This window comes from Gopherus flavomarginatus, chromosome 1 (genome assembly GCF_025201925.1).
Source record: "Gopherus flavomarginatus isolate rGopFla2 chromosome 1, rGopFla2.mat.asm, whole genome shotgun sequence".
Taxonomy (NCBI): Eukaryota; Metazoa; Chordata; order Testudines; family Testudinidae; genus Gopherus; species Gopherus flavomarginatus.
This window is the reverse complement of record NC_066617.1, coordinates 114,939,142-114,954,147: the sequence shown is the minus strand read 5'-3', so window position 1 is coordinate 114,954,147 and position 15,006 is coordinate 114,939,142. Positions and strand designations below refer to the sequence as shown.

General features: G+C 45.1%; 1 protein-coding gene across 1 annotated transcript in view; it reads right to left on the bottom strand.

The window, feature by feature from the left end:
• Nucleotides 1-13,360, bottom strand: part of IPO8 (importin 8) — an 82,025-nt gene extending 68,665 nt beyond the window's left edge. The window contains exon 1 of the mRNA XM_050918149.1: nt 13,147-13,360. Within this exon, the coding sequence (XP_050774106.1) occupies nt 13,147-13,230 (84 nt within the window). The 5' untranslated portion in view covers nt 13,231-13,360. The remainder of the gene's footprint in view (nt 1-13,146) is intronic.
• Nucleotides 13,361-15,006: the final 1,646 nt, after the last annotated feature.

The following is a 15,006-nucleotide window of genomic DNA, read 5'->3' as shown; positions in this document are numbered from 1 at the left end:
GTGATGTGACAAAGGCACTTTCTTGGAGATTCTGAGATATTAAATACTTAGACAAAACTGATTACAAATAATAGAAAGTGCCTGAATTATTTAAAAAAAAATCCCCTAAAAGAGAAATGCATATTGATTTGCTTCACAGATACACAGCACTTCTGTGAGAAATACTTCAGAGAGTTTAATGGAAATGCTACCCCACTCCCTTTTAAATCAGTAAATCGTTTACATTACATTAAAGTATATTTGGCAAATGCTTTTGTTATATGCAGTATAACTGTTGGATTAAATTTATAGCAACATAAGAGAAAAGTTAAAAATCTGGAAAACCTACTGGACTAGCCATACATAATTAAAATCAAGTGCTGACAGACTAGATTTCAAAGCCACAAGTTTTCATGTATTTTCTGGGAACTTTTCAGACACACTATTTTCAGAACATCAGAAGAACTTCTAAGTGGAAACACTGCTTTTAGTGAACTTCTGAGCAAAGCATGCCAGATTAAAAGGTGAAAATATGATAGTATACTGCCACAATTCAATCGGCATCCTTCTGCATGAGGAATAGGGAACTCTGCATGGTTCAGTGACTTTTCAGCCTCAGCAACATCTGTAGTTATTAGTCAGTTATGATCTCTTTTCTCTCAGCTCCAGACAATAGATGTTTCAAAGAAAGCTTTTTCCCAGTGTCTGCATGACAGCAGCTCTCTTTATTTTATCTCCTCTGGAAAGGCTTCACCAATACTCTTCAGATAACTTACATTTGGCAGCTCTAGTGGTTTTGAGGGTTTTCCTAGCTGAAAGGGAAGAACTTTAACTAAAAATTGAACACAACTACACTACATCATTTCTTGGACTACATCTCATTCAACTGCTCAGAAATACAAGATTAGGTCTCTTTCTCATGGCCCAGATGCCTTGATCTAGCACTTCCATAATGAAATAATGACAATTTCCATAACAAAATGAGTCCACACCGGCGCTTGTGTTGGTGTAACTTATATTGTCGTTCACAACATAAGTTACGCTGATATAAGCTATAGTGTCAACATAGCCTGACATGACGCCACAGCAGTAACAGCTAGCAACACAACAAATATGCAAGAGCTTCTGGAGACTGATACAGTCTCAAGGAATTTAGATCATTGGTCTTGGATACACGCCGTCATGCACAAACTGGCAGGTCACTTTTGCCAACTCTGAGCAGAAAGATCAGAGTCTATTTGTTTCCCATCAGGTTTTTCAGCAAACCAGGTAAGGATTTCCATCTTGACACTATACCCTAGGAGGGCTGGTTATAAGAAGGCTCAGAAAAGCCCTCAAACACACAAAATTTCAGAGAAGGAAGAAGTTACTCACCTTGTACAGTAACGATGGTTCTTCTTTGAGTAATTTCCCTATGGGTGCTCCACGGTAGATGTATCTGCGTCCCTGTGCTGCTGAACAGAGAATGTTGGTAGCAGCGTCCAATCAGTCCACGCATGTGTTGCCTCCCCCGCCCCCCATCATCTGCTATGAGGCTAACCAACAGCGTGCAGGTAAACCCTCCTCATTTTCTTCTCTGCCACAGAGTTTATGATGAGAACTTCAAAGAAGAGGGTACGTCATGGATCACCCATAGGGATACACATCATTACTGCACAAGGTGAGTAACAACTTCTTCTTTGAGTAGTGTCCCTATGTGTGCTCCACTGTATGTGACTCCCTAGAAGTATCCCCCCCACTGGAGTTTGGGGCTTCTGTGTCGAGTTTGTTATGGATGAGTGTACCATGGCACCGAATCTGGTGTCTGCAGCAGAGTCCTCCAGGATGGCATAGTGTTCTGCAAAGGTATGTGCAGATGCCCAGGTAGCTGCTCTGCAGATTTCTGATACAGGGATACCCTTGGAGAATGCAACGGATGAGGAAACCGATCTCATAGAATGTGTGCAGATTGTAGATAGGGGTGCTAAGTTGCAAATATGATAGAGTTTGATACAGTTCGAGACCCATTTACAGAGTCTTTAGAGGTACAGCGATTTCAGCTCAAACTGTCCGCAACGGCGAGGAAGAGTCTCGGAGATTTTCTAAAAATTCTTGTCCTGTCCAAATAAAAGGCCATGGCTCTCCTAATGTCGAGCGTATGGAGGATGGCTTCCCTATTGTCCTGATAAAGCTTGGGATTAAACATTGGAAAGTGAATGAGTTGATTCATGTGAAATGCAGAAATCAAATTGGGATGAACTTTGGATGTGGTCTAAGTGGAACTTTGTCACGAAAGAACACTGTGAAGGGGAGATGCACTATCAGATGGCGTCACTGATAGTGCATCTCCCCTATTCTCTTGCCAGGTTAATGGCGATCAGGAAAGGGGAGTTAAAAAACAAGTGGCCATGAGTTCAAAGGGTGGTCTAGTCAGTCCTTTTAATACTACACTGTGGTCCCATTCTGGGGTAGGAAGCTGGGTTGGGGAAAGAGTTTTGCTATGTCTTTGAGAAACCTCTTCATAGTCAGGTGGGGAAAACCTGAGTACTCCTTCCACCTTTTGGTGGAAGGTTGCTATTGCTGCTAAGTGTACTTTTAACAAGCTAATGAAAATCCTCATTACCTGAGATCCAACAAACAGTCCTGGACAGTGGTCTCAACCAGGAGTATGCATACCCTGGGGGTATGCAACCGTCTTCTAGGGGGTACATCAACTAATATAGATATTTGCCTACTTTTACAACAGGCTACATAAAAAGCACTAGCAAAGTCAGTACAAACTAAAATTTCATACAATGACTTGTTATACTGCTCTATATACTATACACTAAATGTAAGTACAATATTTATATTCCAATTGATTTATGTTATAATTATATGGTAAAAATGAGAAAGTAAGCAATTTTTCAGTAATAGTGATCTGTGACATTTTTGTATTTTTATGCCTGATTTTGTAAGCAAGTAGTTTTTAAGTGAGGTGAAACTTGGGGGAACGCAAGATAAATCAGACTCCAGAAAGGAGTACAGTAGTCTGGAAAAGTTGAGAGCCTCTGGACTATGGGTAGAGTGGTGGTATCTGGTGCGACCCTTTTGGATTGGCAGCAGATCCAGAACCTGGACCACTTCTGTAGGTAAGTGTAATGGATAGCCACTTTAATATTAATAACACTTCTTGTACCTCTTCAGAACATGATGTTTCTAAGTGCTAGAACCATGAAGGAGCCAGGCTTTGACCTGAAGTATCTGTAGGCTGGTGATTAAGAGTGCATCTCTGACTCTGCAAGAGGCGGTAAGGAGTGATTGGAAGAGTCATCGGTAGACACAGTGCCAGTTGTGACAGGTAAGAGTATCACGTCTATCTTGGCCATATGGGAGCGATTAATATTATGTTTGCTTTTTCTTTTTTTACTTTCAACCAGGACCTTCAGCAACAGAGGGAGTGGGGGAAAAGGCATAAAGGAGGCCCTTCTCACATGAGAGGAGGAGAGAGTCCCCCATGGAGTGCTGGCTGATGCCCGTTCTGGAGCGGCACCATGGGTGTTGTTCTGAGAAGTAGCAAAGAAGTCTACTGTCTGTGTCCCCCACCACTGGAATATATCGCAGAGTACCACTGAGTATCTCCCACTCATGATTGTGGGGGGATTTGTGGCTGAGACTGTTCACTGTCATATTGTGTATGCCTAGTAGGTAAGCCACTGATATTGTAACAGTGTGGGAAACGCGCCAGTTCCATAGCTTTAGTGCTTCTGTCATAAACAGACAGTTAAGGGTTACTGCCTCTTTTACCTGTAAAGGGTTAAGAAGTTCACCTAGCCAAGCTGACACCTGACCAGAGGAACCAATGGTGGGACAGCATGTTTCAAAAGGAAGGAGGGAAGATCCCTTTGTCTTAGTCAGTTTCAGTTTTGGCTGGAGTGGAAAAGGTCATGGAATCAGCCTCTTATCAGAGTAGTGAGTATTAGAATAAATAAGGTTATGTTTATTTGCTTTTGTGACTTTGTCTTTTTGCATTAGTGGGATAATCAAATTGAGGATTCTTTTGTATACTAAGTTTTTGCCCAGGGGAACATCCTCTGTGTTTTGAATCTGTTGTCTGTGAGAGTAGCTGGTATGCTAATCTCTCCCAGAGGTTTTTTGTTGTTTTTTTTTTACCTTTCTTTTCTTTAATTAAAACCCTTTTTTTAAAGAACCTGATTGATTTTTCCTTGTTTTTAGATCCAAGGGGATTGGATCTGGACTCACCAGGGACTGCTGGGGGGAAAGAGGGAGAATGAGCAATTCTTCCTTGTTTTAAGATCCAAGGGGTTTGGATCGGTGTTCACCAGGGAATGGGTGGAGGAGTCTCTCAAGGCTACCCAGAGAGGGAAAGATTTTGGGTGGGGGTGGGAGACCGAGTTTCCCAAATGACTCATAAACAGCTGTTCTAAACGATTTGGGTGGTGGCAGCAACCAGATCTAAGCTGGCACTTAAGTTTAGGGGTTCTCATGTAGGTCCCCACATCTGTACCCTAAAGTTCAGTGTGGGGGTGAAACCTATGACAGCTTCCATACAAAGGGGGGTGATCTCACACCTCCTTGTCGGTTTATGTAATACATCATGATCTTTGTGTGTGTTCCTCTGATCATCGGCAGGAAGTGAATATATGTTCCTGACCACTCAAAGTTCAACTAAATTGATATGAAGGCAAGTCTCAAATGAAGACCCTTTGCCCTGTACTGAGACACCACTGAGATGGGTGCTCCATCTTATGAGGGATGCATAGGCAGTGAGTAGTAGTAGTAATGGGGGAGGTTGAGCAAATGAGATTCCCATGCAGGTGTTTGCTGGGTCTTTTCACCTATTCAGGGATTGTTTGATTTTGGTGGGCATCAATAGCAGTTTGTCTAGGCTGTCCTTGTTCAGTCTGTAAACCTAACTGAACCATGATTGGAGGCATCTCATGCAGAGTCCTGCATGAAGTATCAGCGATGTGCCCCCGGTCGTGTGTCCCAGAAACTAAAGGCAATGTCTGGCCAATATCTGGGGGCTGGATGCATTGTCTCTACAACTGTGAAGAGACTGAAGAATCTGTGATGTGGGAGGAGTGCTCTTGCTTGGACTGAGTTGAGGTCCACTCTTATGAATTCTAGTTTCTGTACTGGTATTAATGTTGATTTTTTGTGCCTTGATTTGCAGGCCCAGGTTCTTGAATAGATCCAGGGTAGTCTTGGTAACGCTTCGGTGAAGGAACACGCCCTGAGGAGGCGATCATCCAGGTAAGGGTAAATCATAATGCACTGGGAGACTAAGTGGGCTGCAACTACCAAGATGACTTTGGAGAATACTCTGGAGACCTCTAAGATGCCAAAAGGGAGTATTCTGTACTGGTAGTAGTCTTGACCAAATGTGAATCTGAGGTATCATATGTGATTCAGCATGATCAAAATGTGAAAGTAAGAATCTTGAAGGTCAAGGGCTGAGAACCAGTCTCCCTTTTCTAATGCTGAGATAATCATTGCCAATGTGACCATCCTGAACTTCTGAGCCTTGACAAATTTGTTGAGCACTCTGAGGTCTAGTACAGGTCTCCAATCTCCCTTTTTCTTGGGTATTAGGAAGTAGCAAGAGTAAAAGCCTTTGCCTCTTAGATGTATGGGTACTGGCTCTACAGCTCCTACGCTGAGGAGATGGTCAATCTCGTCTCATAGCAGACTCTTGTGAGAAGGGTCCCTGAAGATGGATGAGGACAGATGTTGGCAGGGGAGGAGTTGTGAAGTGGATTGAGTACCCATCTCGAATAATCTCCAAAACCCATTTGTCGGAGGTTATCCTTTCCCAGGAGCTGCAGAACAGGGTGAGATGGCATCCATAGGGATGAGGGAAGTTTTCCAGTGTTGGATAGCATTGAGAATGGTCTGCAGGCACCTTGACTAACCCATCAAAACTGCCATTTTAAGGTGGATGACTGTGAAGAAGGAGGTTGAGTCTGATGGTTTCCATTTGGGGAACCTTGACTTCTTTCTCTGGAGTTCATAAAATCTCTGGGATGAATACTGTGACAAAATGAGTCTGAATGAAGACTGGGAGCTATCTTTTCTCTTCTGCCCAGGTGTGTAGATTTTGAGCGATCTAAGAGTAGCCCTGGAATCTTTTAAAGCAGTGGTCCTCAAACTTTTTTTCCTGCAGACCACTTGAAAATTGCTGAGGTTCTTGACAGACCACTTAATTATATTTATATATGTTATTTGTACTGTTAGATAACTATTGAAAAGGGCTTTGGATAAAATCGCTATACAAAAAAATTAATAAGCAAACATTTTTTGTTATAAAAATATGAGTTGTGTGCTTTTATCTGTAGATCAGTAGTCTTACCTTTCTAATTTGATGGATGTGCCCGCTCTCTCCCTGCCATGGCAGCCTCCGAGCTTGGGCTGGGGAGGAGGTTGGGGGGGTGTCTCTCCCCTGCCACAGAGCTGAGGCTGGGAAGGAGGGCCTCTCTCCCCAGCAGCTGCAGCCCAGGAGCTAGGGAAGGCTGCCTCTATCTCTGGCTGCTGCAGCCCTGCGCATCCCAAATTCTTCTCACCCCATTGCCCCCTCCCACCTACCCCTTATTCCCCCAAAGCCAACACCTCACCTTACATGTGGTCTTCTTCAGGGTCCAGGCACCTAATTAGTAGAGCTTTGCTCGAACTGCTCCACTAATTAGGTGGGTGACCCTTCATTCTCTTGTGTGTGGCCACCCAGGCATGCACCTTAGAGGGAATTATCCGCGGACCATCTGAATGGAGCTTGTGTCCCACTGGTGGTCTGCGGACCACAGTTTGAGAACCACTGTTTTAAAGTATGGAGAGAAGCATCCATTTTCTCAGTGAACAGTTTTGTATCTTCAAAAGGAAGGTCCTCCACAGTTGTTTGCACCTCTTTAGGGAACTTGGATAAGTGCAGCAGAGGCTCGTCTCATCATGACGGCAGTAGAGATGGAATGTGCCACTGTGTCAACTGCACTGAGTGCACACTGGAGTGATGTCTTTGCTTTAAATTGCTCTCTGTGTGAATCTGGGAGATGATCGATAAAGGAAATGAGTTTTTAGTAGTTTAAGTAACTGTATTTTGCCATTAAGGCTTGCTAGTTCACAATATGGAACTGAAGACAGGCTCATGAATATATTTTTCTCCCAAAAAGATCTAGATGCTTCCAGTCCTGGTCGTAGGGTGTGGATGTGAGATGGGGTTGGCAACCTCTTGAATTCACTGCATCCACAATGATCAAACTGGGAGGTGAGTAGGAGAAGAGAAATTCCATCTTTTGCTGGCATGTAATACTTTTTGTTGGCCCGCTTGCATGTTGGTGGGACCGACACTGAAGTCTGCAGTATGAGTCTGGCAGGGTCCAAGAGGGCCTCATTAATAGGGAGGACCACTCTGGATGAGGTAGAATAATGTAAAATGTCCACTACTTTGTGGTGTGACTCTGTCATCTCCTGTAGTGCTATCTGCAGTGCCTCTGGCACCCACTGGGCCAGCTCCTGAAACAGCTTAAATTCATCTGCCAACAATGGTGGCAGGGGCATCCCTGCCTCGTATGGTGATGATGATGAGAAATTAGTCTGGGGGATAGCTTTCTCCTTGACTTGTGTCTCTTGTTCTTCTCTTAATTGTTCAGGGGGCTAGGATGCCCTCGATGCAGCAGCTGAAGGAGGATGTCTCCTTGGCTCTTGATGGGTCAAACTAGTGCCATAGGAAGCACGACGTCTGTGTGCCTGCCAACGATCCCATTAGGACCACTGGGGAGGGGTGGTAGTTGGTACAATGGCTGCCCAGATCAAGGAGACTGGGGATCAGAGGGATGGTATGCACGAGGTCCATACTGGAATTGGGCACTGTAGGGTGGGTGAGAGGAGCAGCAAGAGAACACATCTTCTTTCTCACTATCAGACTCAGTGGATGAAAAAGGTGGAGTATGGCATGATGTTTCCAGTGAGTCTGGAGCTTTGGGTGGACTCGGTACTGAGGCCCCAGTACTGAGTACAGGAGAATCCAGTGCATCACACACAAAAGGTCTGTTGCGTATCAGAAGTCTGGCAGTGCTAAAGGCGTTGGTACCGGTGGTGGTTGGTGGTGCCGAGATGTCTGCACCGAAGGAGTTGGTGACGTGTACCTGATAGTATGGTCCGCTGGTACCTAGCATGCTGAAGATGGTACTGATGTTGCTGTCCATACCACAGGAACCTTCCCCTGGGCAGCTTTTCTGGATTTTTCCCACCCAGTCAGTACTGATGATTCCTTGCCTGTGCCCTGTGGGTCCTTATATAGCCCAACATGCTCTGTTGGAGCGGTGCTGTGCGAGCCTTGGGTACTGGACTTAGAGAGCTTCAGTGCCGTCAGTACTGATGACATTAAGCAAGCCAAAAATCATTTTCGGCTAGGTCAGGGCTTGCTGTGGAGAATCATGGCCCTTTTCTTAGAGGCCCTGCGTGACTGGCTTGTGGATGTCTTCTTGGGCTCACCTCCCTTAGAAGTAGAGGGTTTCAGTGAGGCTTCCCATTGTCCAGGTCTTGACACAGTTCAGAGAGTGGCTGAAGGGCCACCTCTATTAAGAGAGCCTTGCAGCTCAGTTCTCTGACCTTTCCGGATCTGGCCTTCAGTTGTTGGCACAAACCACACTTCTGTGGTATGCGGTTCTCTCCCCAGGCAGTGACACACTGAGTCCGTCAGTCACCAGGATAAATTCCTTGCAACTAAGACACTTCCTGAAGCCCTGTGAATCAGGCATAACCTGTCCAGAGGGGTCCCCAGACCCTGGGGAGAGGAAGGAGAAGGTCAAAGAAAAATAATATCCAAAATAAAGTAGGAAAGCTCCAAAAAAAGGTAACTAAAATTAACAAGTATGAAGAAGTTAATGATCCGCTAAATCTCCATCTTTATCCAGGGGCGGTTGAGAAGAAACTGAGGAGGGTTTGCCTGCACAGTTTCGGTTAGCCTCCTGGCAGAGCATGGGATGGGGGGGTGCAATGCACATGTAGGCTGAATGGAGACTGCCACGGAAATTCCCTGATCAGAGGTGCAGGGGTGCAGACACACCTACAATGGAGCTCCCATAAGGACTCTACTCAAAGAAGGATTTTTTTTTGAGAATTAGGGATGGGGGGTATCAAAACTGAGGCTTATATAAAAAAAAAAAAAGAGATAGTAGCACCATGAATGAGTCACTGCCTATACTCCAAAACAAATACAATTTGGATCACACATGATAGACCGGGCTGGATTCAAAGCACTGGAGAGAAATCATTAGCTCTCTGTCCAGCCTCACAATTCTTCACCAACTAAAGGTGAATCAAGATTCCTTTTGTAGGTTCAATTAATTGTTCTGTCACTGTAACACCTTTGCCAAATCACTTAACTTCCTGGTTCTCAGTTTACTCATCTGCAAAACTGGTTTGATTTTAACCTGCTTTGTGCTTGGAGGCTTAATCTTTGTAAAGTAATTTGGGATCTCAAATAAAAATGGATGTATCAGTGCAAAGTATTCTCTTCATCAGTTCCCTCTTTACAGATATAAAAATTCAGTAAGCTGCAGAAGAAACAATGTAATCTATTTACAAGTTATAATACACATTTATCTGTTACGTTTTGAAAAATAAATTTGTGCAAGTCAGGTGGTTGTAGTGAAATTGTAAATATAGGGTCCCAAACTCCATCTTTCTATCTCTAGACCTAGGGCCGGAGTCTCTGGGAAGGCAGCACATTCTTCTCTGGAAGTCAGGAAGGCCAAGCATAAATCTCCACAAATTGCCTCTAACTGAAGGTAGGTTGGTGATAAGGCGCAAGATAAATGCTTCAGGGTCTCCTCACCAGAGAAAGGCTTTCCAGAGGTGGAAGAGGAAGTAAGAAGGGATACTAGAGGATTAACAGAATGTTCTTAAAGGAAAAAACACTGGTTTAAAAACTGTGTGTGTGGACTATTAGTTTTATTTACATTTCTTTTTTAATTAAATATTACACTCATAAAAGGTTGCCCGTTTCATCAAAAGTGACGTAGGCCTGGTTGACAAAAAGGTCTTGGGATGCATCAGGCGAGGTATTTCCAGTAAAGATAAGGAGGTGTTAGTACCATTATAAAAGGCACTGGTGAGACCTCATCTGGAATACTGTGTGCAATTCTGTCTCCCATGTTTAGGAAGGATGAATTCAAACTGGAAAGGTTCAGAGAAGGGCTACTAGGATGACCCGAGGAATGGAAAACCTGTCATATGAAAGGAGACTCAAAGAGCTTGGCTTGTTTAGCCTAACCAAAAGAAGGCTGAAGGGAGATATGATTGCTCTCTATAAATATATCAGAGGAATAAATATCAGGGAGGAAGAGGAATTATTTAAGCTCAGTACCAATGTGGACACACGAACAAATGGATATAAACTGGCTATCAGGAAGTTTAGACTTGAAATTAGATGACGGTCTGTAACCATCAGAGGAGTGAAGTTCTGGAACAGCCTTTCAAGGGGAACAGTGGGGGAAAAAGACATATCTGGCTTCAAGACTAATCTTGATAAGTTTATGGAGGGGATGGTATGATGGGATAGCCTAATTTTGGCAACTAATTCGACTTTGACTACTAGCGGTAAATATGCCCAGTGGCTTGTGATGGGATGTTACATGGGGTGGGATCTGAGTTACCACAGAGAATTCTTTCTTGAGTGTCTGGCTGGTGAGTCTTGCCCACATGTTCAGGGTTTAGCTGGTTGCCATATTTGGGGTCGGGAAGGAATTTTCCTCCAGGGCAGATTGGCAGAAGCCCTGGGGGGGGGGGGTCACCTTCCTCTGCGGCGTGGAGCATGGGTCACTTGCTGGAAGATTCTCTGCACCTTGAAGTCTTTAAACCATGATTTGAGGACTTCAATGGCTCAGACACAGGTCTGATACAGGAGTGAGTATGTGAGGTTCTGTGGCCTGCGTTGTGCAGGAAGTCAGACTAGATGATCATAATGGTCCCTTCTGACCTTAAAGTCTATGAGTTTAACAGGAGGCCTCCAAAAATATTACACATTTCTCTTAATTCCAGGAATCATTTTCTAAACCAGATTAAAAAATCCTGTCATCTTTCCTTAAAAAATACATGCTTTTAAAAACATTGTTAAGTACTCCTGCACCTTGAAACTGAACCAGAATCCCAAATAACAACTATATTGCTAGTAATCTGCAGTCATCACATCTTTCATCTGATAATCCCAACAATCTTCAAAACTTTCTTTAAGCTTTATAACACTCATGTGCAACAAATCAATTACACAGTCAGGAACAGGATCCAGGAATCCAGACAATCATTCTTTTGCTCTAACCCTGCCAAACATACAGCAGTTTGTTATTGTAATTTTGCTCTCATATGTTGTTTTTAATTAAGGTAAAACAAGCACTGATGCATTTGTTTTTGTGGTTTTTAAATAGATATGGACTTTGTAGAATAAAGAAGGTGGCCACATTTTGATATAACCACCCCACACAGCATTTCAAATGCCCATTATCAATCAACAGTGAACACAACTTGCCACCACTAAAAGTGAGAGTGTTAGATATAACTAATTCAGGAGTGGTTTTAAATTGCACGTGTGGAAAATTAGAATAAGGACAAATTTCTAAACTGAATCTGAATCCTGTGAAGCCTTATTAATCATTTCAATTAACATAGTGAAGACCCAGAAAGGTAAGTCTCTTCAAAATAAGTTCAAAACTGAAGTTATTCTTCTATATTCCATCAAAATGCCTATGATAGGAGAATATTAAGATTGTATGACAAACCAAAACTCAGGAAGTGTCAAAAATTATGATTGCAGGCATAAACTTAACTGTATACCCTTGTGCCATTACAGTACAGTCTAACTACGTGACAACCTGATATAATGGGATATCTGAGAAAGAATGTCACAGTTTTTCCAGAACCTTATATACACAAACACTGCATAATCTGTGTGTCTAATATATATATCAGGAATCCATGAGAGTCAATGTACAAAATTCATAGTGAATGATGTATGGCACATGAGCATTGCAACCTGCACATACAATGTACTGAAGTATTGTATATTATATGTATTACTTGAAAAACTAGTACATAATCATGTATTTCAAGTCTAATGCACACGTACAAGACCACCAAATTAGAATTCAGTGCAACCTTTACTTTGACAGTTCCTGACTCATATCTTTAAGCACACAAACTTAGCTAGGAAAGCGAAGGCACTGATCCTGTAACTGGTGCCAGATGGGCAGACCTCTATAACCACACAGGTTCCCAGTGAAGTCAGTGGAACTCCACAGCGGCACAGAAGTCTGTTCATCCATAGCCAGTTGCAGCATCCATAGCCAGTTGCAGCCAGTAGCTTTCAAACTCTGCAGGGGAATATTTTTTTCACAACAAACTGTCTCATCAGATTTCCCTGTTAATTGTGGCAACATTTCTATTGTACTTCAGATTTACACCATTTTCAATTTCAGCTGACAATCCCTTTAAGCATTGTTTCCATTTAGGAGCTGCCTGTAGTTAGAGGCCACTGGTGCCTAGGCCCAAGCTGGCTCTGCCCTTATCACCACTCCATAGAGATTACAAAACCAGCTGTCAGATGCTGAAAGTGACAGATTCTCCCATCCACACAGGAAGGATGAACAGGCTCAATAGACAGCTCAGGTGAAGGGGAGAGGTAATTAGGGTGCTCTCTAGGTTCCCCTCACTCTCTCTCCCCCGCCTTCAAGCCCAGCAGAGATGAGCCCCACAAGCACCATCATCCCTGGGGCGGGGGTCCAGCGAAGGGTTGAGAGCAGCGGCCGCAGGCCGCCTGACGCGCGGGGCAGCCATGAAGCAGAAGCTCCCGGGCAGGATGCTTCGGGGATGTCCAGGCTCCCTCGGGGGGTTTCTTGACCCCTCTGCCGCCCTCATTTCACCGTACCACGAGCGAAGGGGGCTGTCAGGGCACAGGGGGAATCCGCCTGCCCTTGGCCAAGCCGGGGAAGAGCCAGAGGGCGGGGGACCCCCCCACCCACGCACCCACCCACCCACGCTGTGCTGGAGGGGCGAGCAGCCCCCGCCCTAGAGACGATGGCAGCGCGGAGACGCCCCAGCCGCCAGGAGGGGGGAGAATCACCGGGTCTCCCCCCGCGCCCCGGGCCGGGGCCCCGTCTCCGCGGGCGAAGGGGCAGGGCCTGGTCCCGGCCCCCTCACCTGATTGAGCTCGTTCTCTGCCGCGATGCGCAGCTTGGGGTCGATGGTGCCCTTGAGGGCCTGGATGATCCTGTTGGGATCCATGTCGCCCCCAGCCCGCAATCACCAGCCAGCTCCGCTCCCCGCGGCCATTCACACCGGTGCGCGCGACAGCCAGGCGTCGGGAAACGGGGGCTGCTTTACGGCCACCGCGCCTCCTTCAGCTTCTTGCAGCCGGGGCAAGGGGAAGGAGGCCACCATACTGTTGTACGGAAGGGGACAGTGGCATTGTAGAGCTGCTTTACGGCGGCTGCCACAGCACGCCCTGTCCCCCATGGGGGCGGCCATGCTGTGATACGGAAACTTGTCTCCTTGACCGCCCTCCCGGCGCAGCTGGTCCTGTCATTACTGTTTGACGGGAGGGTGACAGGTGCCCCCGGTTGCCACCCAGCTGGAGTTTTGCTTAAGTGGGTGGAGGGATGGAGGTGTGCACCTCCCCGGGGGGGAGGAGCATAGCCACAGGTGCTCCCTCCAGCTTTTTCCTGGCCAGGGGAGAAAGAGATTGTTCCCCTGGAAACTGTTCAGGGGGATCAAAGCTGCTCCACAAAGCAGCTTGAAGGTGTTTGGAGGGTTTAGGTCAGTGGTCCTCAGACTTTTGTACTGCTGACACCACCTCCCCCTTATACATTTTAAAAAGTTTGTATTTATTTAACACCATTACAAGTGCTGGATGTAAAGCAGGGTTTGGGGTGGAGGCTAACAGCTCATGACGCCCTGAGGGGTCCAGACTCCCAGTTTGAGAGCCCCTGGTTTAGGTGTTTCTGTCCCGTCCCCCTGCAGCTTGTAGAGGTGATCCTTGCCCCAGCCATCCAGCTGATAGATTTGTTTAGAAAGGGTGGATCCCCAGCTGGCTGCAGCCACCAGAGTCTTTTCTTCAAGATGCCCCCACGGTTTGCCTTGCTAGTGGAGCAGGGATTCTCTATTTGAAAGGTATGGGTTCCTCAGAGGCCAAGATTGGTGGCTCTACTTTGTACCTTCTCTAAAAAGTGAGAGTGAAAAATAATTGCTTATAGTTATAGTGTACCCTCCTAGCTGCTAGCGTAAAGGTTCTAGTTAGTTGAAAATCAACATGTTTTAATGGTTATATCAACCAATGAGAATGCCCCTTTCTTTAGTATATAATTGAAGTACAAATAGAAAAGCTGATTATAATCTGATTTAAATTGAGGCTTTCCACTTGGATTTAAATCAATCCATTGTGCTTTTAGGCCAGTGTCTTACTCGACATGGTGCCCTAAAAACGGCTTTGGATTTTACAGGTTAACAGGTCTTGGCCCTTCCCAGAGTGTGAGGAACTATTCAGTGTGGAAGACAGTAGCTTTCTCTGTGTCCTGTTATGGTATTGCCACCCTTACTTCTGCACTACTGCAGCCTTCAGAGCTGGGCACCCAGCCAACAGCTGCCACTCTCTGGCTGCCCAACTCTGAAGGCAGTGCAGAAGTAAGGGTGGCAATATTGTGACCCCCCTCCCCTCCCCACAAATAACCTTGCAATCCCCTGCAACTCCCTTTTGGGTCAAGACACCTAGTTTGAGAAACGGCGGTCTCCCCCTGTGAAATCTGTATAATATAGCGTAAAAGCACGCAAAAGACCAGATTTCATAGCCATGAATTTGGTAGGTAGGGCCCTACCTATCAATGATTGCCCCCACCTAATAGTTCAGAGATTAATTCAGCTGGTTTTAAATCAGAGGGTCATACTGGCAATTTTACCAAAATAGAAATATCTTGAGAGGTACAAAAATAAAGGCCATTGATAGCCTAGCCCTAAACATTTCAAGTTCCCAAGTCACAAGATACCTGAATTCTTTACATAACAGAA